This window comes from Lepidothrix coronata, unplaced genomic scaffold, assembly GCF_001604755.1.
Source record: "Lepidothrix coronata isolate B3197 unplaced genomic scaffold, Lepidothrix_coronata-1.0 Scaffold265, whole genome shotgun sequence".
NCBI lineage: Eukaryota > Metazoa > Chordata > Aves > Passeriformes > Pipridae > Lepidothrix > Lepidothrix coronata.
In genome coordinates this window covers 251,078-273,817 of record NW_016690445.1, presented here as the reverse complement: position 1 = coordinate 273,817, position 22,740 = coordinate 251,078, and the positions used below count along the sequence as shown (strand labels likewise).

Here is a 22,740-nt window from a genome sequence, read left to right as displayed (position 1 = left end):
CCCCCCCCCCCATCTCCCTGCCTGGGAGTGAGAGAGCCGAGGAATCTGGAGGGATTAAGAACCGAGTAATCCTCCCTGCGGGAGCCGAGCATTAACATTCCCCTGGCCAGCGTCCACTGCTGACCTACTTCTCCCACGGGGACGGCAGGATGGGGCCTCGGCCTTGGAGGGCAGTCACCTGGTTTGGGCTTGGAGAAGCATCCTCCCATGGCGCCGTGCGGGATAGGCAGCGGGGCCAGGGGCGGGCAGGTCACCAAGGGTGCGGGCACATCCTCGCATGGTACACGGCCAGCTCGCGTGTCTCGGCTCCGGCGTCGATCCCACGTGCCCTGGGTAGAAAAGTACTGTGAGAGCCAGTGCCGGCCGGGACGGCGGGTGCAGCAGGGAGGGGAAGGCAAACTCGTGACAGCGCTGCTGCCTGTGCCCACAGCTGCAGGCAGGAGCGGGCAGCACCAGTACAGTGGGCACACATAGCACGGGGGCACCGAGCCCCATGCACCTCCAGTGACCCGAGGGACAAGCGGACAATGTGCTGCTTGGGTCACCGTGCTGGGAGCCACTGGTAAATTCAGTTATGAAGTTTATAAATTCAAACATCAAAGTTAATTACAAAAACCCTCATATCATTTATGGTCGGATTTTAATAACTTTTCAAAGCCCTGCCTTTGGAAATTAAAACTCTAAGCACACAGGTCACAGCCTAAATACAATGATTAAACCATAAATACATTTCAGTTGTTTTTTTCCTGTTATTATTAGGTATTCCAGTTATGCTCATTCCTGCAGAAATGCCATTGGCTTTGGAACAATTAATTAATTAAAGGGTTTTTGATATCAGACCATTTTGTATCAACATCCTTTTTTTATACTATCAAGACCAATTTTTTTAATGTTTGAAATCAAGTTGTGTTTCTCTTATCAGCTTTGACTTGGAGTGCTCTCAGATTTGGTACAAAGAATTCAGATAAACCTTCTCAGTTACACTGCATGACTGAAAATAGCAAAGACTCGTCCAACACAGTGGCAATAAAATAGTATATTTAATTCATTTTACCCTCTCCTACCTGAATTGAACCAATTTACTATGGGTTTGCAATATATTATTCAAAAAGCCCTCTGATCTGGGCAGGAAATTAAAAACCATTGCCAAATTATATTTTAAGACAGACAAGGTAGGCTTTTCTGTAGCTTACAAAGTGCCTCAAGGTCTTTACAATGAGAATTAGAGAAGTGCCAGGAGACAGATAACAAGCCCTACACCTTCTCTTCTTTGCTTAAACATCAACTCAAAACAACAGGATGTATCCCTCTGTTTCCAGAGGGATCCCATGCATGGCAACACCTCCACCAAGCCCCAAGTGCATTGTAGAAGCACCTTCAGAGCCTGGAGCATGTTGAATAAGCAACCCAAGCCACAGGGGAACACGAGCCTGGTGCCTTGCACATGGTGCAAAGCAGACACACGCTATTTGATACTGAGCACTGAGGGTACCAGGTTGGAGTAGACTATTAACACAGCAAAACCAACCCAACATTCCCCACAAAGAGTGATCAAATGTGTGTGGAGCCGCTAAAAAATTTCATGTGCAAAGACGGATCATTAAATGCAGAAGGGAAGAACCAAGAGCTCTTCTCCAAGAGCATCCCAGGGAAACAGCATGACAATGTCTGTGCAAGAGCAAATGTCAGAAAAAAATGCCACGTAAGAAGGTGCACAAATGCAGAGGAAGACTGGGGAGCAGTGGGGAAAAACAGAGTGGAGACATCACATGCAGTAGCTGCTGTACAGCCCTTTGCCAGAACCAGCAGGGAGAAAAGGAAAATAGCTTTGTAGCAGGCAAACCAAATCTCGAGCTTCTGATGTATCAGTGATACAGGACAATAATTTAGTGTAAAACACATAATGAAATATTACCACAGTTGCCTCAGGAGCAAACGAAGCCCCCCTCCACCCCAACCCAGAGCAGCAATTTGCAGTGAGTTTCCTGCAGCAGAAGTGGATGTTGTGGCAGCAAGACAGGGTCACGCTCCAGGCAGGCAGTGCCCTGGCAGCATCCCAGCATTCCCTTGGGATGCTGTGCACATGGAGAAGCACAGCAGGGAACCCCAACTACCAGGCAGGCAGCGGGATGGATGGCAGAAGGGTGGCTCCCAAAGAGAATCACTCCAACTTCTCCAACCCCTCCAGAAATGCTGATGCAGGACTGGTTTCCAGCTGGTCTGGTTGGTTTTAACAGGGACTTGGGGGCATGTCAGAGTTCCTGAATGTCAGCCATTCATCTGACATGCCTTTACTTTGTTTGGACCATAAAGATGGCAATCTGCAGTCATTCCCTCAGGCCCACTTCTCATCTCCCAGTTTCCCCACTGATGGTCCCCCCAGCCCTTCAGACACACTGAGACACACTGCACCTCCCAGTGCAGGTCAGAGGGAAGTGGTTGACATCAGAGGTGTCTTCTCCACTCCCAGCATTAACCAGGCAAAATCAAAATGGTTCATGGTAGGATTTCAGATGATGCCACCAGAGGAGAAGCCACCTGACTGCCCCCAGCAAGGACATAGAGATGCTTCAGAATCAACTGAGACTCAGCTGGTTGCAGAGGCACCAGCCTGCCCTGCTGACCAATTCAGAGGACACAACAGGGCCACATCACTGCTAGTGGCATCCAGAGGCACCGAACCAGAGCTAGATCCTGCAGGAGTCATGGCCAAAATCTCCTCTCTATTAGAAGAAGGAAATAAGCTTATATACAACATGCTGTAGCTGAACCCAGGATCCCCCATAAAACCTTGCTAAGTCCCGAAGGGTGATGGCCTGACCTGCATAAGGTGCCCATGCCCCAGTAAGCCAGTACATCATCTGTTTCCTGAACAAAACGATACTCTGTGCCACACAGCTGCACAAGAACATCTTCAACATCTTCTCAAAGAGGCAACTGTGGTAGTGCTGAGGAACAAACTGCCCCATCCCTAAAAAAATCAGAGTGAATGGGGAACCAGCCCTGCACCAGGCTGTCTGCAGAATTCCATCACCCACAGAGAGCACTTCCTGAGCACATAACCAGGGACACCAGCCTTCTCTAAACAGGAGAAACAGGGACAATAATCCAACAAAGAGAGAGAAACAATCCAGTGCTACCAACCCTGCACACTTCCCCTGCACGGCAATAACATATGTAAAATATGGCAACATCACATTTCAGTGTGGGTCACGGATATCAGACCAGACAGACCACATGGCTCAGCCCAGCCCACACTTCCCACCAGGCTCAGACAGTCTGTGCTCGGAGCAGGATCCAGAGCCTGCACCACTTCTGAGCGGTGCAGTGCTGGCAGAGCTATTATTAGCACTGTGCTTCTGCTCACTGCCGTGCCCCAGGCTCCTGTTTTAATCAAGTGCTCAGCTGTGACTCCAAAATCTTTTCCAAGAGCTAATGTGGCAACTATATAACTATATCAGTATACAGTACACTGTAGGTATAAATAACGTTTTCCCCCTGAACATCAGTTTGTGTTTATTGCCGCAGTATCATTTCCTCACCTGGCACTCAGGTCCTTCCCATCCAGCTGCAGCATCTGTCAGCATCTGTCCTGCTGCTGTGAATAATCCTGCATTGCCTGCCTAGAAATCTGGCACAGATCTGAGCACCAAGCTGTGCCCAGTGACACAGGCATCTCCCCAGAAAGCATCAGTTTGCAATCCAAGCTAGCTCCAGCTGGAGACCTCTGTGGAGCACTGAGCATGGACACACTCATGACATTGTTGATGGAGTCCTCTCAGCCGTGACTTACCTGCTGTGGGTCCTCCCACAGCTACATCTCCTCCACTGCCCACTCCTTCTCTTGGGCCAGATCCAAGCCAGCCCTGGGGCTGCTGGGGACACAGTTCAGGTTCTCAAGGGTCAGGAACACAACCAGCAGTCCAAGGAAACCAGATAACATTGGATGCTCCCACCTGCCACCACCAGCAACCGACATCCAGTCACCCAGGGAGCTCAGGATCATGTGCTCAGCCAGCCTTTCTTTCTGATTTTCAGATTTCTTGATTTTCTCCTCTCTTGATTTCCAGATTTCCTGATTTTCAGATTCATGGAAAGCCAAGGTCCACACAAATGAGGATGAGGAAGGTCTCTCCTAGGACACAGACCAGGATCAAAAAGCAGAGGTCAGCTAGAGATACCTTCCAAGGAAGGCATTCCATCAGGATAAGGAGGAGACCTTCCCACGGGTCGAGGAAGAATTTCTCAGTATTGGAGGACTAAAGAAAACAATGGAGAGGCAGGCAGTGTGGGCCATGGGATGGCTGTTTCCCAAGAAGAATGGGATCAAAGGGCCAAACAAGGAGATGTGACACCTCTCAGTAGTGTTGAATGCAGGAAGGGCAACATGGCAGCCTCAATGCAGTTGTGGTCATGACCATGCTGGCCTTCATCTCCCATCAGGGTGGCATCTCTTGCTCTGCACCTTCTGCCCAGGATCATGGACAAATTTAAGCTAGAAGAGATCTCTGGTGGTCATCTGATCCAATTCCAGATGTAAGCAGGTTGACATACCCACTTAGATCAAACCTTAATGCTGTTTAAAGCTTTGGAGAGTGGACTCACCGCTATTCATGACTTGACCCACTAACATCTGAGGGTCCTCAAAGGTACCAGATCTTTTCAGATGGGTATCAGTGGAAAAGATTCAGTGGTCTGTAAAGAACAAGAAAATCCATCCTTGGCATCTGGAGACCAACCCAGAGCTCCCCATTCACACAACATTTGGCAGATGCAGCACTCCTTAGAAATGGGAAGAGGAGATGTTAAACGATTTCACTTGAAGCATGGAGAGTTTCCCACTGGGACCAGGAATGACATCTTTGCTCCCAGGCATATCACTTCTGGAGTATTTCATCATGTTCAGACTCCCTGACTTGCCTGCAGTGGAGGAAAGGTTGGGCAGTCATGTTGTCCCCTGGAGCCATGGCAGCTCCAGGGAGTCAGGCACAGGGCTTGCTCAGATGCTCAGGGAACAGCTCAAAGCCAGTTTGAGGTCAGAAAAGTTTTTTCCCTTGGAGAATGGCACAGGTGCCTAGGGGCTTTTGCCGCTTTCTGTAGCTCCGAGCACAGCCCCTTGCCAGGGCTCCTCGGGGCCATTTCTGGCCAGGGATTCCCTGCTGTGGCAGGGCCAGGACTCCAGCTGTGTCTGTGATCTCTCTGCCTCTCTTTCCCATGGCAGCTTTGTTTTTCTAGTTTTCAGTCACTTGTAGCACAGGTCCTCTAAGGTGATGTCCAACAGCTCTGCACTCAACAGGAGCTGCTGGTTTTCAACTGTCCCTGCATACAATAACATTTTCTTTTTATTGCATCTGGGTTCTATTGCCTACAAATATTTGCCTCTTTTCTGTCCAGATAACTTTGTCCTTCAGAAGCTTTATCAGTTCCTGCAGAAAATGTTTGGACTCAGAGCACTGTTACAGCCATTTGAAGAGCTCAGCACTTTCTTCTTGGGACATCCTTCGTGGATGTGTCTGAAGGGTCCACATTTTTTTCCTGCTCTGTATAAGGACTGATCTCCACATCTCTTGGAAGACTTGCTTGTCTGCTCTGCAGAGTGAAGGGGACCATGTTCCTGTTCCAGCCACTGAGATCTGGCTCTGCAAGCTGGTTCCCACACTCCCCAAGCAGGAACACAAGAGAAGGGGGCAACTGGAGGCTTAGATCATCTGGTGTCACTGTCCACGCTTGCAGGGAAGAGCTGGCTCTGACTCTGGTCCCCACTGTGGGGAAAAAACAACCCCCGATCTCAAACCATACCCCATCCACTGTAGCTCTGCCAATTCTCTGTACATGCAAAATATTGTCTTTAACACAGGGGACAGTGGGAGCCACGGAGCAGTCCCAGCAGCAGACCTGTTTTGGTCACACCCCTGAACCAAAGTGAAGCACAGACCCCACTACAATCTCTCCAGCCCATCTCACAGAGCACAGCCTATCCCACAGGACAGCCCAGGCCCTGGTCCCTGGGTGCAAGGACTCCAGCCCAGATGGTCCTGAACATCACCAGGACCCAGAGCCCTCATTTCCCACTTACCTCCTCAACATACACAATGGCACCCAGCAACGGACCCCAGTTCTCAGTCCCACCATTACCCTGTGTGGCTCCATTCCAGCCAGGCACATACCCACCCTGACCCACCACACACCCACCACCCAACAACAGACTCACATTCCTGCTGTGCTCTTTCAACAAGGGCTGCCTGTTTCTCTCACTTTTCTCAGGATTTGCTCTAGTTCCACTCTCACAGTGATTGCCAGAACTATGCAGTGGGTCACCACTCTTACCAGGTTCCCCCATGCCTGGTGCAGCAGCATTAGAAAGACTTAAGAGTGGTGACTCCGTGTCCCCCTGTCCTTGATGAGTACACCCAGACTATCCTTCTCCATCATCTCCTGAAGGTCAGCTCTTGTTTCACTCTTAGTACCACCATGCACAGTCGCACACCCCACTTCTCCATCTCTGCTTTATAGAGCAACTCCATAAAGCAGTAATGCTGAAAACCACAGCAACCACTGGCACAAAGTCCTGCTGACACCCTGAGCTGCCCGCAGCCTCCCCCTCTGCACACTCTGGGTCCATTCTCCACCTGCTGTACCACCCGGGGTGCCACAGCCCATTATCCTGAGGAGGATCCCCAGTGTTTAGGATCTCCAGTTCCTGTAAAGGTCTTGGCTCAGCAAAATCAAACTGCCTCGTCTCCAGGACAAGCCAGGCTCTGCTGCCAAAAAAAGCAGCTCTCTCCTCTGGATGCTGAACTCTGAGCACAGCCCAGGCATGGTTGGAGCACTGGGGGGCCCAAGGCTCTTCCCCCACCCACAGACCATGCTGTGCACTCTGTGTTATCAAGGCAACATGCAGCAGCCCTGCTCTGACCCTGGTGAGATGCATAGGGCTTGCCCATCAAATGAAAAGAAGACAGTAGGAAGAGAATTAGGTTACACAGAAGAGAATGTGAGAGGGGATGATGTTTTTAGGGCGGGGAGAACTTGTATTTCTAAAATAATATGGGTATGAAAACAGGCGGGTCCCCATCCTAAAGTTAACACTTCTGTCAAGAATCACACTACCAAGGATTGAGTTCCACAATGCTGTGGCTCCCAGTGCTCACACAGATCAGGCTCCCAGAATGAAGTGCTCAACTGGGTGAACACCCCTGTGTTTATGTCACTGCCTCTTGACTCTCCACCTCGAGGACACACTCACACTGCTTGTGCAGACATGCCATGCACTGCTGCCCAACCTCTGTCCACACAGCGGATGAGCCAAACTCAAGGGGGTTGGCACACAGGAACCCCCTTTTTCTCTCCCTGGCACCATAACCGCCTTTTTACCTCTCCAGCTCTTCAGCTCCTTTCTTCCCATTTGACAGCCCTTCAGCCAACTCCCCCTTCCCTCCACCCAATGCTCCTGCTCCCAGATTCCCGCCATTTCCATACCCATCCTGATCCTGTTACCTGGCCTCTGCTCCAGGGTCCCCTAGATGCTGACACACAGTGACTCTGACATCCTCAGAGCCCTCCTTCCCCTCCTACTCCACTGCTGGGCTGCCAGGGAGCCCCCAGCCCCTCTCATCACAGCCCTCCCTGACAAATCTTATCTCTGCAGATGCTTCCTGGTGGGGGCCAAGATTTGCTTTACACCCACCTGGAGAAAGCAGCGGGTTTGGCTTTGCCAGGTGATTTCCTTTTGGATGGTCCCAAGAAACAGAAGCAAACTCACCCTACAAAACGCCGAGAGCAGCTCACGGCCCCAGCAATGGGCTGTATGGCCCCATCTCACCGCGGCAGGGAGGGATGAGGGCAGGGAGTGACGTGCGCTGCTGCACTTCACCTTGTCACCAGGAGTTTGTGTCAGCGGCAGCACAGAGAGCTACAAAGTTGCCGGTTAATGTACCCCGCTGGCTCCTGAAGAAGCGCAGTGGGAACGCCCCGTCGGAGCACAATCAGACAGGATTGTTTTCCTGGCTGCTGCTTCAGCAATTTACGCTCCAGGTTAAAGGCTCATTTGGCAGCGCTGTCACTGCCACCACTCCACACACCTTCTCTGTGAGCTAGACTGAAAATCATTAATCATGAGATTTGGTTCAGATCGTAAAGGTTTGCTAATAAATAGCACAAATGCTGGAAATTCTCCCCAGGCGCAGAGTGCACGATGCAAAAATCATTTCACAACACGAGAGAGTTTTAATTCTCAATTACTGCACTACAGGCAGCCGAGTCCCTGCCATGCTGCCCCTGCCAGGTCCCCCTTGCACAAGAGCAATCCGTGTTCCCCACAGGAGCTGGAGCAGGGCAGAAGGAGTTTATCCAGAAATGTTTTCTGAGACTAACAGCTACAGCAGAACACCACAGTCCAGCCTCCATCCACCACAATCAGAGGTGGATGTCCCCTCTCAAAGGAGATCTTGCAGTTCATAGAATCATAGAATGTCCTGCTGGACAGGGACACACAAAGATTATGGAATGGCTTGGCTTAGAAGGGACCTTAAAGCTCATCTCATTCCACTCCCCTGCCATGGGCAGGGACACCTTCCACTAGACCAGGTTGCTCCAAGCCCCATGCAACCTGGCCTTGAACACTTCTAGGGATGGGGCAGCCATAGCTTCTCTAGACAACTTGTGCCAGTGCCTGACGACCCTCACAGGGGAGAATGTTTTCCTAATATCTAATCTACCCTCCTTCAGTTTAAAGCCATTCCCCTTTGTCCGGGTGGGATCACTGTTCCCTGAAACAGGGACAAACAAACTTGGAGAACACACTGGCGGAGGGACACGACACGCAACACAAGGACCCAAACCCAGTTTTCCCCCGCGACCCATTTTTTTCACTGCTTTGACTTTCTGGGCAGTTGCTGCATCTCAGGAAAGTTGCGGACACGCGACGCTTCCGCACCGCCTCCCCCCGGCTCCGCCGGCAGCTCCGGCTGCAGAGGAGCCCCCGGGCCCGCCGCGCTCCTCGGTACCCCCGGCACCCCCGCTCCTGAGGGAGCAGCGGCGGCTCCTACTGCCCACTCCCTCCGGCCGCAGATGCAGTGAGATCCTGGGCAGCGGTCTTGCACCGGGAACCCCACTCCCCTCACATCTTCCCTGGAACGAGTCTCCGCCACCCCCGCACTTACCTGGGCAGCCGCCGCTGTGCCGGCGCGGCGGGCGGAGCGCGGCCGGTGCCGGGGCGGGGCGGGGGGAGACACGCCCCCGCCGCGGGAGCGGAGCGGGAGGTCCCCGCCGGCCCTGCCCGTTCCCGGGACGCGCGTGGCGCGGGGTGCCCGCTGGCCTCGGGCACTCTGGGACAGTTCGGCTCTGCTGGGTCCCGCGGGGTCGCCGCTGCCGGGGCTATTCCTGCCCTCCTGAAATACCCCGTCCCAGCCCTTCCCAGGTGTCACTTGGTTTACATTTTCCTTATGGATACACACGTCTCTGCTCCCCCCTCGGAGATCTACGCCCCCCCCCTCCCCGGCACGTTTCTGTTCTCCCAGAAAACTTCCCAGAAAACTCTTTCCCTGCCCATCACGTCTGGCAGTGTCAGCATCTCCCTGCGCCTTTTCGTCTCACATGCCCCAAATCTGTCCTTTATTTTCTCTCAGTGACTTTTGAGACCACACTGGGTACAGAGGAATATTTTTTCTCCACCAGATAATTTGTCTCAGATTGCTGCTGTCTTACACCCTTATATATACAACTCCCTGAGGTTTTGCAGGGGTAGTTCACTGCTCTTCAGTGTCCAACTTCAGTTCCCTGCTCCAAATGGGAGCAGGAACAAGAGGCTTAACTGGGCTGTTCAGCTGCAGTTCTCACTGCTGTTAAAAAAAACTACCCATGGATGGAGCGTTCCAGCATGGAAGCTCCAGGGAGCCACATCCCTCCACAGCCTTGGGAGAAGAACTGTGGGTCCTCATGGAGCTGCCTCAATTTTAAGGCAGGAGAAATGATCCCAGGTCCACTGTCTGCAGGCCACCGAGCAGGAGGAACCCTGCATGTGGTGCTGCGTCTGGCTGGGACATGGTGCAGAGCTCATCCCACAGGGTGCAGGGACCCCTAGCAGACCCATCACCTCCATTTCCCTACATGGCATGCAGGACTTTTGACCTGTGGTGTGGAAAACTGCTCCTATGCAGCTGCCAAGCAAACAGCAAGGATTGAGCCTTGGAAGGAGACAGTAAATGGCTTTGCAGGGAATTATCATGACAGCAAGCCATGGGTGGCCATGCTCTAAGCTGAAGGAGGGTAGATTTAGATTGGATACTGGCAAGAAATTCTTGGCTGGTGAGGCCCTGGCACAGGTTGCCCAGAGAAGCTGTGGCTGCCCCATTCCTAGAAGTGTTCAAGGCCAGGTTGCACAGGGCTTGGAGCAACCTGGTCTAGTGGAAGGTGTCCCTGCCCATGGCAGGGGGTGGAACAGATGAGCTTTAAGGTCCGTTCCAAGCCAAACCAGCCTGTGACTCTATGCTCAGCTGGCACTACAAGTGTACCTTGTGGGGCCAAGCATCTCACTACAGGGGGACAATGAGACACCAGCAGCACTGTGGGGCTGTGCTGCCCTGGGAACGGTGGGAGATGCAGCTCTATCTGCAGTGGGGTGACTGGGCAGGGACCCAGAGGGATGAATGGCTGGCAGTCCTCCCTTCCCCATAAACCCAACAGAGCTGCTGGGTAGTTTGTGCCTACAGCAGCACTGGGATAGTAGAAGGTGTTCCTGCCCATGGCAGGAAGGTAGAATGAATTGATCTTTAAGGTCCCTTCCAAGCCAAACCATTCTGGGATTCTGTGATTTCCTCTGCTACTGAAGGGCAGTCACCTAAATCCCGACCTTTCAATGCCAAATCCACAGTGCATAGCAGCAATAAGCCCTCTGAACCACCCAGTCTCAGCCCTGCCCTGCTTGGCTGATTCAGATGCCAGCCATGGACAACCACTGTCACATCTGGTGAGAAGCTGCTGGAACAAGAGACCTTGGTTTGCAATCCAGGGCTGATGCCTCAGACCTGTTTGCTCCCCTGAGGGAGTGTCTGCTGCTACAGAGCTGCCTACAAAGGCTTGTTCTCATGCACAAGCCACAGTAAGACACAGACGTTGAGGCGAGCCCATCATCAAAACTTGCCCTCGTTTCCCTCCAGCCTAGTATACCCAAAATGATGAACATTCACTCAAGGAGCAAACAAGTAACCTGACCCCCACAGCAGCCAGGTGGCAGAACCATGAAAAATGGCAAAGTTAAGAGAAACAGGTCCCTGCATCTTCGGGGAAAGTCTGACTCAACAGCAGCCACTCCACATTCAGAAGAAAGGCAGCAGGATATTTTTAAATTCCATTCTTCACCGCCACAAAGTCAGTTCCTTTTCGGACCATGAGAATGCTTTCATTGATCCCAATCTCCTGCTGCTGGACACGCCAGTCAGGGCAGGACAGTCTGCTGTGGTGTCCAGGATCTACAGAGATTTTTTTGGGTCAAGCTCAGGTGAAATTTGGACTTTCCTAAGCAGAGATAGCAACTTCTGGAAGCTCAAAGGAGCTTCTGGGGAGTGCTGAGTGACACAGTCTCCACCACATGCTCCATGGATTTGTGGGTTGGGACGAGGCCTCTGCCTTACTCTGTACCACCTCACATCATACGATGGGGGGTGGTAGGGGGAGAGGAAAGGGCGGAGGGAGGTGGGTGTCCCTTCTGGTCAGGCAGTAATGAAGTGATTAGTTGGGGTAATGTCGAGTTCTGCACGTCGAGCACTTGCGTGTGAATCGTTCACCTCTCTTGTACACTCTGTTATTAATATTGCTGCTATTACAGTTTGTTTAGCATTTCATTGCTATTTCCAGTACATTTTTCTTATGCCTACCCATGAGCTTTACCTTTTGTGCCTCCAGTTCACCTCTCCATCCCACTGCAGGGGGGAGGGTGAAGGAGGGGTGGGAGTGAGCAAAGGGCGCTTTGTTTGGAGTATTTCAGTGGGAACACTAAATTGGGGAATACCATCGCTAAACCACAACACTGTGGAATCAGGCTATGAGTGTGTCTCTGCTCCTTATGGCTGAGGATCTTCAGTGCAACCAGGATGTATTATTAAAAGGAGGATGAGAACACAGGTGGAGTGGTGCATCACTCATTTCATGACAAGGACACAGAGCTGACCAGCAAGTGACAAAGGAGGCAGTGAAGGGGACACACTAATCCACGAGCTACCCAGAAACCCCACTGGGGCTGGCCCGCCCAGGAAGATCAGCCTGGGCTTTGCCACTGCTGAATGTGCGAACTGGGGAGACTCGGACACAGGGAGGGGTGGGGGAATGGACCCACAGGGATGAGAAGGGGAACGAGGAGGAATAAAACAGGGGGCATAAACCTGGGCCAGTTTGGGCAAGCCCTGTCCATGGTCACCACAGAACTTTTATATTTCTTATTAAATGTTTTATTGACTATTTCTTTGTGTCATGCCACTCTGAGCCGGGTGTGTGCTTCAAGGACCCAGTGCCAGCTAGTGATGGGGCCTGTGTGTGCACCAGGGGATTTGGGGTCACCTGCTGGAGAGAGTGGGGTCCCAGTGCAGCCACTGGCGTGACTGAAGGGTCTTTAACTTCCAGCCATGGTGTGGGAATGGTGTCCCTAAAACTAGCTACTGGGGGCAGGAGAGCGGTGTGAGGGAACGAGGGGCTCTGTGCAGCTGGAGCTGAACTGTGTCACTGCCTGTGTGTCTGGAGGGTTAGAGAGTATCCTTTGCAACCATGGGTGGGGGCGTGTGTGTCTGTGCACTCACCAGCAAAATTCCAGCTGGGCTAGCTGGTGAGGCAAGGCCTGTGGGCTGAGGCTGAGGGCCGGGGTCCAGGCAGGGCTGCTGAGGGGACACTGGGCTCATGTGGGTGCTTGGGGGGCCCAAGAGTGTGTGTGTGCTTGTGAACCCCGGGTGTCTCTCCCGTCTCTGCCAGCCTAGAGGAGGAGAGGAGGGGGCTGGGGTGTGATGAGGCTCCTGTGCAGGATGCTGATGACAGCAGCGCGTTGCAGGAGGCCGTCTGTGTGTCCTGCGCCTGTGAGTCCTGTGTCTGTGTCCTGCATCCGTGCCCACGCGCGTTTCTCTGGGACCTGTGCTCACCTTCGATGCTGTCTGAGTCCCCAGCGGGGAAAGCAGCAGCCATGTCCTGGGCCCGGGCTGGACCCGGCTCCAGCGGCCGGACGGGGAGTGCCGCTGGAGCCGGGTCCAGCCTCTCTCTCCCTTTCCCGTTCTCCAGGAAACCTGCAGCCGGAAGAAGGCCGCGGCCGCCGCTCCCCCCTCCCGGAGTTGTGACGGGGGCGGGGCGCGGAAAGGAGCCCCCCGCCATTGGTGGGATTTGTCCGCGGGGAGGCGGGGCCTCGTTCTGATTGGTGCTCTGTCCGCAGGGCGGGGCTTTCGCTCTGGCGGCATCGCGGCACAGCGCGGGAAATCCTTTCCTGGCGCCGCTCGCGATGGGGTTCCGCGGCGGCGGCGAGCCCGCGGCAGCACAGTGGGGGCGGCGGGCGGGCAGGCCCCAGGAGCCGGCGGATGGCACGGGGTCCGGCCGCGACGATGCCCCCGCGCTGTCCGCGATCAAGCGCCTGGAGCGGGCGCAGCGCACGGACCGGCTAGACGCGCTGTTCGGCTTCGAGCGGCCCGCGGAGCCCGGCGAGCGGACTGGCTGGCTCATCAACATGCACCCGGTACGGGCCGGCAGGGCGGGGGGCGAGCAGGCAGCAGATGGGGAACGGGGGGGGTCCTGTGGGAAGACCCCCGGTAGGGCCTAGGGAGGGATTTCCCACAGAGAGACCCTAGGCATACCAGGAATGGGGGTCCCACGGAGATACCACCGGTGGGGCTGGGCGATAGGGGTCCCATGGGGAGGGCACCGATACGGCCCGTGGTATGGGGAGGTGTCCCGCGGAGATACCCCACACATGGCGTGGGGGAGACAGTCTCCCGGGAGACCCCCGGTCGGACCGGGAGAGCAGGTTCCCACAGGAGACCCCAGCCCTACACGGCGGGAGGGGTTTCCATGGCTATACTGGCTCTCCCATGGTTCCCTGGCCCTACCAGGAGGGAGGCTCCAGGGTGGGAGGGTCCCCTAGTGGCGTCTCGGGCGAGTCTCATGGAGGGACTCGTTGGGTCTTGGTGCCTGTGGGCAGACGGAGGTGCTGGATGAGGACCGGCGGTCCGTGAGTGCGGTGGATTACTACTTCATCCAGGAGGACGGGAGCCGCTTCAAGGTGGGTCCACGGGTGGGGAGGGTTGGAGTGTGGGGTCCCAGTGGGGAACCTGCCGCCATCAGCCATCTACTCTCTCCTAGGTGGCCCTGCCCTATAAGCCTTATTTCTACATTGCCACTCAGAAGGTGAGGAGGGGACCCTGGCAGAGATGAGGTCCCCAGGGAAGAAGACAGCATCCTGGGGAGCTCGAGACCTCCTGGGCAGCCTGCTTTGGGATGGTCTCCTCCCAAGAGACAGAGGCACACTGCTCAGCCCCAGGGTTTCTTGACAGGGCTGCGAGCGGGAAGTGTCCTCCTTCCTCTCCAAGAAGTTCCAAGGGAAGATTGCAAAGCTGGAGACTGTCCCCAAAGAGGACTTGGACTTGGTCTGTATCCCTCTGTGCTCTTAATCAGTGGGGGTTTTTGGACCTTGCACAGCTCTAGTGATGTAGGAAGGGATGAGTAAAGAAGGAAAGCAGCATGCTTGACTTCAGTCTCCTGGTGCTGCTGTGGTGTCTCAGAAATGTGTTTGTTATGGCTAATTGCTTATCAGTGATTATGTTTCTGAAGCATATCAGCTGTTTCACAGTGTGTTCAGCACATTACTTGTAGGAATTAAAGTGGTTGGAGGAAGAAGGATAGTGTGGGAGGGGGATGCCTGCTTGATCCACTCTTCCTTCTTCCCTGGGTGAATTTCACTCTCAGATGCCTGTATCAGCGGGACTGGCTGGGCCCTTGCTCTGCTGCTCTTGACATGCCCACCAGAGTCTCTTCTTGGTGCTTTACTCTCCCACCCATCAGCACCTCTTTTTTGGCCAGTTCTTCCACCTGCATCAGTCTCGTTGGCCTTCCCTCATTTGTCACAGTTCCCCTCCCTGAACTGCCATTCTCTCGCTGATTCGCAGCCAAACCACTTGGTGGGCCTGAAGAGGAACTACATCAAGCTATCCTTCAACACGGTAGAGGACCTGGTGAAGGTGCGGAAGGAGATTTCTCCTGCAGTGAGGAAAAACAGGGAGCGGGACCAGGCAAGCGATGTTTACACAGCCATGTTGTCGAGGTAGGAGCTCCCTGTAGGGAAGTCAGTCAGTCAGTCCCTCATGTTAATAATTCATAGAATCATGGAATGGGATCTTTAAAGGCCATCTAGTCCAATCCACTTGCAATGAGCAGGGACACCTTCCATTATCCCAGGTTGCTCCAAGCCCCATCCAAACTGGTCTTAAATACTTCCAGGGATGGGGCGGCCACAGTTTCTCTGGGCAACCGTTGCCAGGGCCTCACCACCCGCTTAATAATTAGACTCCCTTGATTATTTCCCAGCTTTCCTCAGAGGTGTTGTCCTGCCTGGGTCTGGCCCTGGCTGTGCCTCTTTGCCACCCATCTCCAGGTTGGATCTTCCAGCTCCATGCTGCACATCCCAAAGGCTACCTCTGGGATGGCATGGCATGGCATAGCATGGCATGTGGTGGTATCTATGCCTGTACCTCAAATAGTTTGCTTGTTCCCTGTGAAAGGATCCTGAAAGGCACTGGGCAACCTTATTTCTAGTTGTAACTAAAAGGAAAAAAATCCAACATTTTCTGTTTCTCTCCTATCCCTGACTCCTGATGCTGGTGTCACCAGTGACAGTGGCTGTCCCTGGGAGACAGGCCCTCTAATAAGGCAGCTGCTTCCCTCTGCTCTTGCAGCGCTCTGAGCGGAGGCAGTCTAAGCATGGATGAGGAAGGAGCCTCTAGAAAAATTGCCAACCAAATGGACAACATTGTGGATATGCGAGAGTATGACGTGCCCTACCACATTCGCCTCTCCATCGACCTGAAGATCCATGTGGTGAGTAGGGAAGAGCTTTGTTCCTGAAGCACACAAAGTTTTTTTTCTCTCCAAGACCTTCACAAAGGTATCTGTAATGATGATTCCATGTGTAGAGCCTAGTCCTGTGCTGCTGGGTTTCTTCTTAGTTAATGACACACAGAAAAGATAATTGATTGATGCACAGCCACAGTTTGAGCCTTTCTTCTGGGCTGCATGTTATTCCTGCAGTTCTGTCCCCAGCAGCTGAACAGAGTGCCACAGGGATCTGGTCCTCTAGTAAGGCACTGCCTGCCCTTCTGTCTCCACAGGCTCACTGGTACAACGTCCGATACCGGGGCAACACCTACCCCCCTGAAATCACCCGCCGAGATGACCTCGTGGAGCGGCCGGTGAGCACTGGGTGGGCAGGGGTCCTTCTGTCCGGGCATGTCCACCCAAGGGACTGGTTTCTGACATGCTGCTGCTGTCACACAATGGTGGCAGGGGGAAAGCTGTGTTTCTGGGCTCGGGTAATGATTTTTGGGTTGATAAAGCACTAAAATGATTAGAGGGGAGGTTCTGGTTCACTTGCACTGGGCTTTAACTTCAAGTCAGCTCTGGAATATTTTCTAATGAATTTGGTTCTGCCCAGGATCCTGTTGTTCTTGCCTTTGACATTGAAACAACCAAACTCCCTTTGAAGTTTCCTGACGCAGAGACAGACCAGATCATGATGATCTCGTATATGATTGATGGGCAGGTAAGGCTAGCAGGGTGGTTTCCTCAGGTGGTTTCAGGCTCCAGCAGCGAAACCAGGCAACAGCCCAGCATTCCCCTTCAGCCCTACTGGCTCCAGGCTTGCCATGCTGCCAGCTGCATGGTGAGGCTCTGGAAATGGAATTAAAGTCTGGGTGATGCACATGATCCTGAGTTTTGTGACACCCAGCTCAGGTTGCTAGTGTTTCTCTGAGGGAGAGAAACAAAGCTGTTGTCCCATGTTGCCTCTCCATGGTCTCCCTTTCTGATGGCCAATGGATGACTCCAAAACAATTGTTCCTCCTTGACAGAAGCTCTGGTTTTTGAGAGGAAAATGTCCCATTGTTTGGACAGCATTTTTGGGTTGCCTGTGAGCCCAGTCCTCCTCACTGCCTCCTTGTCACCTTCTCAGGGCTACCTGATCACAAACAGGGAGATTGTCTCAGAGGACATTGAAGACTTTGAGTTTACTCCCAAGCCAGAGTATGAGGGTCCATTTTGTGTCTTTAATGAACCAGATGAGGTAAGTCGGTTCCGCTCAGTAGAGTTTTACCTGCCTGGGGTTCTTGTTGGCCAAAGAGAGCTCATTCCCTGGTAGACTGTCTCACTGAGAAATGCAGTGAGTCTGGTAGGGCTGGCCATGCTTTCAAGTCTTGGGGAATAAAAGTAAGAATGGTCAAGTTTGGGCTAGGTGCAGAGGAGAGGGGAAGGGTGGAGTAAACTGTATGGTATCAACCACCTCTCCATGGAGGAGATGAAGTTCCTTAAAATACATATCTTTTCTGTTTCGTCCCAGGCTCATTTAATCCAGAGGTGGTTTGAACATGTCCAGGAGACCAAACCCACCATCATCGTCACATACAACGGAGACTTCTTTGACTGGTAAGACCAGGAATGACAACTAAGCTGGCAAGGTGTCACCTGAGCTGGAGAGTAGGGTCAGGTTCCATCCTCGACATCCTTCCATAGCTCAGACAGTGGGGAATCCATGTGGAATGGCCACTTTGTGCACCTCACCAAATCCTCACCAATCCGTTGCTTGGCAGTAGGACTTTATGAAGAGTCCCATCCATCTGCCTGAGCTGCTTTAAACCCTTGGCAATGTGGGATTGTTGGTGTGTGGATGAGCCCAGTCATGGGAGAGCAGGAAGAGGGTCAAAAGAGACCTGGAGGATACTGGGAGAGGGGCGCAGGCAAGCCTTGGGAAGCAGGGCAGAGGAACCACATGCCTCCACCTCCAGGAGCAGGATATGAGCAAGCAGCTTTGCCTCTTGGGTCACAATGCAATTCTGTTATAGAGCCACAGACTGGTTTGGGTTGGAAGGGACCTTAAAGATCATCTAGTTCCAACCCTGCTGCCATGAGCAGAAACACCATCCACTAGACCAGTTTGCTCTAAGCCCTGTCCAGTCTGGCCTTGGACACTTCCAGGGATGATGTGTCCCCATGTCCTGCAGGAAGTTTTCCCCGTGGCAAGATACACAGATAAATCACAAGAAAAATTCTTTAGGCAGTTTGTAACAAAGTGGTTAGGGAACCATTGTTGGAGATGCAGGAAAATGGCTGTTCTACTCCTTTTCTTCACTCTGCCTCTTTCCCCAGGCCCTTTGTGGAAGCAAGAGCAGCAGTTCATGGAATGAATATGTATCAGGAAATTGGGTTTCAGAAGGACAGCCAGGGAGAGTACAAGGCATCCCAGTGCATCCACATGGACTGTCTGAGGTACTGAATGCTGCCACTGTACAATATAGCTGCGTCTTTATCTCTTGGGTTTATATAAAATACTTATGGTTGTATTTGAATACTGTTCTCATTCTGTCTGTTGGAAGTTTTTGTGAACCTTCTTCATCTGTGTGATAATCCATTTCTATGATGTCTTCTTCCCCTTGGCACGCTGCCTCGCGCAGGAGCTGCCGAGTCTTCCCCTGAAGGGCTCCCAGGGCTGGCTCATGCCCTGCAGCCTCAAGTGTTTGATGGATGAAAGGGCAGGTTAAGATCAGGCCATTGGAGCAGGGAAGGGACTGTAGCCTCACCCACCAGCCTCCTGGCACAGCCAGAAGAGGAAATGACACATGGGAAAGAGAGGGACGTTTCTTCCCCTGGAGCAGTCTGGGCTCTGGAGCACATCTGGATGTCCTTGCGATCCTGCTGCGTCTTCTTTGGTGGAGAAATGCTTATCTTAAAGCCACTGAGGGAGGAGCTGGAAGGTGGAAATTCTGAGCATTGGGGATGGGATGGACAGTGGGGTTTGTCCTGGTTGGGATAGCTAAAGTTGGACAGTCTTGTACCCCACTGTGCTCGGGGACCGGGCTGTCCTCAGTGAGAGATCCCTGTGGCAATCCACATCCTCTTCGCAATCCTGAGCCTGTTTTTAAGGTTTTTCTCTGCACAAAATGATATTTTTGTGATTCTATCCAGGTGGGTGAAGAGAGACAGTTACCTCCCAGTAGGAAGTCACAACCTGAAAGCAGCAGCTAAAGCAAAACTGGGTTACGATCCAGTAGAGCTGGACCCTGAGGAGATGTGCCGGATGGCTACAGAAGAGCCTCAGGTACTCCCTCCTTGTTCTCTGTGGGAAAGCAGCCTAAAGGAGCTGCAGTATAACTAAATCTGTAAGTTAAAAGTGGATTTTGAGAAGTGAACTCAATCTTTCTCCCCAAACTGCCAATGCCTTAGAGCTCATGGGGAGAAGGAACAGGATTCTACTGAAGTTGTTCTGACCCTGACCTTGTACTGTGCATTCTCTGTATTTATGTACCTCAGTGTGATGTGACAGGCACCACCGAAATCAGAAGCACTATTAAGAGCTGATGAAGAGACAAGAGAGGGTTAGTGCTCCAGCTGTCATGGGCAGGGGTTCTGCTGAGCCCTAGAGCAGCTTCCTGAGTCCCAAACAGGGTGGATTCTGTGTCTTCAGCTCATCCTTCCTGTTTCTTCCCAGTCAAAGATGACATGTCGCTGTGTGATTAGAGCTAGAGCAAGGTGGCTTTGGAAGTAATGTTCTTTGTAACCTAGGTTATGGAGAAATACACCTTTCCCTTCTTACTGCTGATACGAGGACATCCAGCAGGAAGCAATGAAAGATCATTGTCACTGAGCTGCTCTGTCATGGAATTGGGATTAATTTGCCTCTCTCCTTCCCCAACAGACCCTGGCCACGTACTCAGTGTCTGATGCCGTTGCTACCTACTACATGTATATGAAGTATGTACATCCGTTCATTTTCGCCTTATGCACCATCATTCCCATGGAGCCTGATGAGGTGAGTGCTTTCCCAAAATGATGATTTCTTTGCCAGCTACGTCTCCATTGCTGCAGGGGTGCTCTGGCCACAGATCTCATTCCCACTGCACCCTCTGCACCTGTGGCAGGGAGGAAGGGAGGGTGGATTTAGAGGCTACTCCTTTCTCCCACATCTCCTGGGCTGTTTGGAGAGAGGTGTCTATGAGAAGATGACACCCAAGGTTGGTAGTGCAGGGCTGGAGCAGAAGGAAGTATGGCTGATGATGCCAAGTTCACTTGCAGTCATGGCTATGCAAAGCTGGGTCTCCTGATGGCTGTTATCAGATGTAGGGAGGATGGCTGGGAAGCCATCACTGCTAAGCATGTAGAAAATGTCTGTCCGTTCCCACTTGGTTGAACTGACAAAGCTGCTTGCCGGTGGAGAGGTGTTGCACATGTATCACCAGCTGAAGCTGTCTGGCTCACTGTGTGGCTGTAAGGCCAGTCCGGTCCCCCCAGCACTGGGACAGCACTTCTGCTCAATCACAGACTGGTTTGATTTGGAAGGGACCTTAAAGCTCATCTCACGCACCCCCCGTCATGGGTAGGGACACCTTCCACTAGACCAGGTTGCTCCAAGCCGCATCCAACCTTGCCTTGAACACTTCCAGGGATGGGGCAGCCACAGCTTCTCTGGGCAACCTGTGCCACTGCCTCACCACCTGCGCAGACAAGAATTTCTTCCTAATATCTAAATCTACTTTTTTTGAGTTTAAAACTGGCTTGGGTTTTTCTTCTGCAGGTGTTAAGAAAAGGATCGGGGACGCTGTGCGAGGCACTATTGATGGTTCAGGCCTATCATGCCAACATCATCTTCCCCAACAAGCAGGAGCAGGAATTCAACAAACTTACAGAAGATGGGCATGTGCTGGACTCTGAGACCTACGTGGGAGGCCACGTGGAAGCACTGGAATCTGGGGTCTTCCGCAGTGACATTCCCTGCCGCTTCAAAATGGTAAGGGGCCAGCAGCTGGCCCCTGTCCTTGTGGAGCAGCATGGTTGGGAGTGATAACCAGTCCACTAGTTTTGGCATCTCCAGTGTGTCCCTGCTGGGCTTGGGCAGCACCTAGAATAATGGAATCAGTAGGGTTGGAAAAGCCTTCTAATCATCAAGTCTGAGCATTAACTCAACACAGCCAAGGCCACCACTGAACCATCCACTTCCAGGGATGGTGATTTCACCAGTAGCCTGGACAGCCTGTTCCAGTGCTTGACAACTTCCAGGAGATCCTGGGCACATGAAGCTGGGCTGGGAATGGGTAGGAGGAGGCCTTCAAGTGGCCATCTGTGCTTCACTGGGAAAGAAAGTGTCACATGTGTCACATACTGGAAGCAAGCCAGAGCTTGCTGACAGCAAGGGAGGATGGTGAGGTGGGGTTTTAAGTTTGTTTTTGAGCCAGTGGTTCTTGGAAGTTATGCCTCTGTCCCTTGGGGTTCTGTCCTCCCTCTGTCCTTCTCCCTCCTAAACAAAACTTCTTCTGAACCCTTCCTGAGGGTCTTTTACCTGTTTCTGGATCAGGTCGCTACCTTCATTACCTCCCCCCATGCCTTAGTATATCCCTTATAGCTTGTAGCTCCCTAAGCCAGGGCAAGACAGGGGTGCAGGGCAGGAGCTGCCAGTCTGCAGCCAGGGACAGCTGCCCACAGCCTCACTGCCATCCCCACATCCCTGCAGAATCCTGCTGCCTTCGACTTCCTGGTGCAGCACGTGGAGAAGACGCTGCGGCACGCCATTGAGGAGGAGGAGGGTCTGCCCTTGGATCAGGTCACCAACTTCCAAGAGGTACAGCACCTGCAGCACAGCTGAGCTGGGTGGGAAGGGCTGGAGCTGCAGATGTAAAGTGCTTGTTTTGGTTCCATTTGTGCTCTACATGGAGAGACCAAGAAGCTCATCTGTAGACTAAATCCATGAGGATCCTCTTGCCTGGACACTGGAGACCAGCCTGGGGATCAGGGTCTCTGTGCCATCTGAGGGATGCAGTTCCTGCTTTCCCATTTGCAGGTTCAACCAGGAGCAAAGCTCTGAGAAAGCTGGAAAGGGATTAGGGATTTAGAGAGAAGGCAGACCTCTTAGGTATCAAATACTCATGTTCTTCTTGTTCCCCACTTTTTATCAGCTACAAAGTGCAGGTCACCCCTCTCCAAATCCAAGTCTGAAGTTTCTTGGAGGACAGCACCAGACTGGGGACTTCTGATCTTTGCTGTTGTCTCCATTAACCTATTTGCACTGAAAAGGTCCTTGATCGAGTTGCGTTAGGAAGCAGCTGCTCCCTGCCTTGTACCCCTACAGAAAAGCTCACCTTTGAGGTCCAAACCAAAACCTAAGGCACTGGTGGTCAAGGATCCCCAGATCTCTCCTTTGGTCCTTTAGATTCATTCCCAGAATCCGTGGCAGGTATTCCTGTGAAGAAGTAAAGGATCAAATTCAACAAGTATTTGACTTAGTAACTCCTTCCAGCCTGAGTTTCACTTCCCTTTGTCTTGCCACAGGTTTGTGATGAAATCAAGGTCAAACTGAATTCCCTGAAGGATGTCCCCAACAGAATTGAGTGTCCGCTTATATACCATCTGGACGTGGGGGCCATGTACCCCAACATCATTCTGACCAACAGGTTGCAGGTGGGTAACATCAACCTTCTATTTCCTAATTTGAGACGACCTCGATCATCCCTCTTGATCCCCTTA

The 22,740-nt window shown here is 52.6% G+C and overlaps 2 protein-coding genes across 4 annotated transcripts in view; one reads left to right on the top strand and one right to left on the bottom strand.

Annotated features, from left to right (window-relative positions):
• AIFM3 (apoptosis inducing factor, mitochondria associated 3) overlaps positions 1–9,195 on the bottom strand; it is a 48,162-nt gene extending 38,967 nt beyond the window's left edge. Inside the window, exons 1-2 of one of the 3 annotated variants that reach the window (XM_017835880.1) lie at positions 9,162–9,195; positions 179–329 (exon numbers count right to left, since the gene is read on the bottom strand). In XM_017835880.1, the coding sequence (XP_017691369.1) occupies positions 179–209 (31 nt within the window). In that variant the 5' untranslated portion in view covers positions 210–329; positions 9,162–9,195. Of the gene's footprint in view, positions 1–178; positions 332–3,793; positions 3,883–9,161 lie in introns of those variants that run through there. The other 2 variants (XM_017835881.1, XM_017835882.1) reach the window with 2 other exon arrangements.
• A 4,276-nt stretch (positions 9,196–13,471) lies between these two features.
• The window catches only part of POLE (DNA polymerase epsilon, catalytic subunit), a 32,209-nt gene continuing 22,940 nt past the window's right edge, over positions 13,472–22,740 (top strand). The window contains exons 1-16 of the mRNA XM_017835855.1: positions 13,472–13,702; positions 14,165–14,245; positions 14,326–14,370; positions 14,517–14,609; positions 15,129–15,283; positions 15,915–16,056; positions 16,347–16,427; positions 16,670–16,777; positions 17,186–17,296; positions 17,570–17,655; positions 18,376–18,495; positions 19,192–19,324; positions 19,922–20,035; positions 20,798–21,010; positions 21,731–21,838; positions 22,546–22,674. Coding sequence (XP_017691344.1) covers positions 13,472–13,702; positions 14,165–14,245; positions 14,326–14,370; positions 14,517–14,609; positions 15,129–15,283; positions 15,915–16,056; positions 16,347–16,427; positions 16,670–16,777; positions 17,186–17,296; positions 17,570–17,655; positions 18,376–18,495; positions 19,192–19,324; positions 19,922–20,035; positions 20,798–21,010; positions 21,731–21,838; positions 22,546–22,674 — 1,950 coding nt within the window. The remainder of the gene's footprint in view (positions 13,703–14,164; positions 14,246–14,325; positions 14,371–14,516; positions 14,610–15,128; positions 15,284–15,914; positions 16,057–16,346; positions 16,428–16,669; positions 16,778–17,185; positions 17,297–17,569; positions 17,656–18,375; positions 18,496–19,191; positions 19,325–19,921; positions 20,036–20,797; positions 21,011–21,730; positions 21,839–22,545; positions 22,675–22,740) is intronic.